At 43.5% G+C, this 2,318-nt stretch overlaps 1 protein-coding gene across 1 annotated transcript; it reads left to right on the forward strand.

The window, feature by feature from the left end:
- Window positions 1-425: 425 nt before the first annotated feature.
- On the forward strand, window positions 426-2,125 carry LOC104544158 (transmembrane protein 14C-like; the record flags this gene model as incomplete). The annotated part of the gene is made up of 2 exons (XM_010188943.1): window positions 426-527; window positions 2,041-2,125. Coding segments are annotated over 2 exons (187 nt in total), but the record flags the coding sequence as incomplete, so codon positions are not given.
- Window positions 2,126-2,318: the final 193 nt, after the last annotated feature.

Here is a 2,318-nt window from a genome sequence, read left to right on the forward strand (position 1 = left end):
TCCGCTGCGCCCGGCCCGGCCGGATGTCGGAGAGCTTCGGAAGGGAGAGAGGGCTGTGAGGCTGCCGGGCGACCTCAGGGTTTCAATCCCGCCCCGGGAGCTGACTGAGTGCCCGCTGGCCCTCTGAGCCCCCCGCCTCAGCCGGGGCTGCGGAAAGCTCAGGCGCCCGGTCCTGGTCCGCTGCCGGGAGTGACTCTGGCAAACTGTGCTGAGTCGTTGCTGCATGGAAACGGTGCTCGACTGAGGTCTGCAAAGTGTCTTGTGAATTAAAAAACTCCAGTATGTTTTGTATCATTTACATTGGTTTTGCGATTTTTATTTTTTTTTCCATAGCGAATGTGAACTTGGAAGTGCTTTTGTTTGGTTTGCAGACTTACTTTATGTGTGTTCTTTCACCAACTGCTGTATCTTTCATTCTATTCAAGGCAGCGTCCCTTCTCTCGCAGCTGGTCTTCTCTTTGGTGGCTTAGCAGGACTAGGTGCCTACCAGCAGTCTAAAGATCCGAAGAATGTGTGGCTCTCCCTCGGTAAGTTTGGTCAGCACCCACAGACTGAGTATTACTGGTAGCAGTGGGAATAGTAAGCTTTTTTTCTAGCATGTTTCAGCTGATTGGTGGCCTTTTATTTGTACAAATCTCAGGGCCTTCTGCCCACAGCCAGGACGTATTTGTGTACCTGGTTCTAAAACCTAAGTTGTCCTTCTGAAAGCCAGAGTTGGTGAGAAATAACCTGTCTTCTCTGCTGAACAAGATACTGTGTTAAAATAATATAGGCATAGCAAAGGTACATCAGAAATGTTTGGTTGTGAAGCAGTGTTTTTAGTCTATGGTCATGGAATAGGCATTTTAGCAGTAGTGGAAGCACTGTGACAAGCAGTGTGTGGCTTTGTGGAGTATTGGTTTGCACAAGCCTCTCGGAAGAAGAGCAGTATGTGTTTTAATGCATAATATGCTGTGGAAGAAGCAGTCTGAAGGATATAAAAGAAAGGAAGGAGTGAGCTATTTTCTTACTGTACGTGGGACAGGAAGTTGTGGGCTTAGCTTGCAGTTAACCCTTTGAGTGAAGAAGGATAAAATTATAGCAGAAAGTATGAAGCACTAATAGATCAGGTGAACCTCAGAGATTTCCATCACTGCAGGACTTTATGTCAAGAAGTGACCTTGCCTTTGGGCACTAGTTGAGCCTAGATGACCTCTTGAGGTTCCTTCTGGTTCCGTAACTACCACAGTATTATTAGTGTTATGATACTATAGCATTACAGTGATTTAAGACTACTTAAAACCAATGGGACTTGATCACGTAATCTATCTTTTGCCTTTTCTGATGCAGACAAACTTGAAGCTTTGGAGAAAGGTATACACCACCTCCACCTGCCTTTCTTCTTTGAAGAAACAACAGCCATGTTATTTTTATGTGAATATCAATGGGATTTTTTTCCAGATTTCGAGATTAAAGAATTTTGAGTAATATTTAACATGTTAGTTGCTCTTTCAGATTGATCCCTCACATTGCTTTCTGTTTGCTAATGCATATTTTCAAGTGGGGTTTTTTTATTTCTAGTTACAGTATTAAATTAGTGCCACCTTTCAATTCAGAATGTCACAGAGAAACTGGACCTGTAATAATATTTGCCTTCCACATAGTGAACTTTGTCACTATCCCACCTTTCTGGCAGTTTTGAGCCTATCTGTATTCAAGGAAATAATCATTCTTCTGCAAATACGGAGAAACTGAGGGAGAGTTAGTGATCTGCCTAGAAGATGGGAGGTGGTGGATGATTAGACAGTGGTCTCAACTCTGAGATCTACTCTCTTCTACTGAGCAACCAGGCTGCTGAGAAGCTTGCAACAGCTCTACTGCTTAAATGTAAAATGTTTGAGTTCGCTTCCCTGTGGAGAGGAGGGAGGCATTCCTGAGGAGGGAGGCATGCCTGTGTGTAGACGTGGGCCTGTGTGATTGGCACTGCTGAATGTCCAAGCGTGGTGGTGCTGTGCTGGGGTTTCTATTTCAAATAGATCTGACTGGGCTTCTTTTCAACAGTGGCATCTGGAACCTTGTCTGCTGTTATGGGAATGAGGTTTTACAACTCCAAAAAAGCAATGCCTGGGATAATTGCTGGTGCCAGGTAAGTTACCTGTGTTTTGTTCTTGTCTAGATTTTTGATTATTATTTAACTTATTTGTGGATTATATTGTTTTAAAAACATCACGTGCTAAGTTCTGTGAAAAATGAAATCTTATGGTGAAGTTCCGCTGAATGAGATCATGTCCATTTTTTCTTCCTTCATGTTCTTTATGGGATTTTTGCCTCACTCCACC

The sequence above is a fragment of the Mesitornis unicolor genome, unplaced genomic scaffold (assembly GCF_000695765.1).
Source record: "Mesitornis unicolor isolate BGI_N332 unplaced genomic scaffold, ASM69576v1 scaffold5420, whole genome shotgun sequence".
NCBI lineage: Eukaryota > Metazoa > Chordata > Aves > Mesitornithiformes > Mesitornithidae > Mesitornis > Mesitornis unicolor.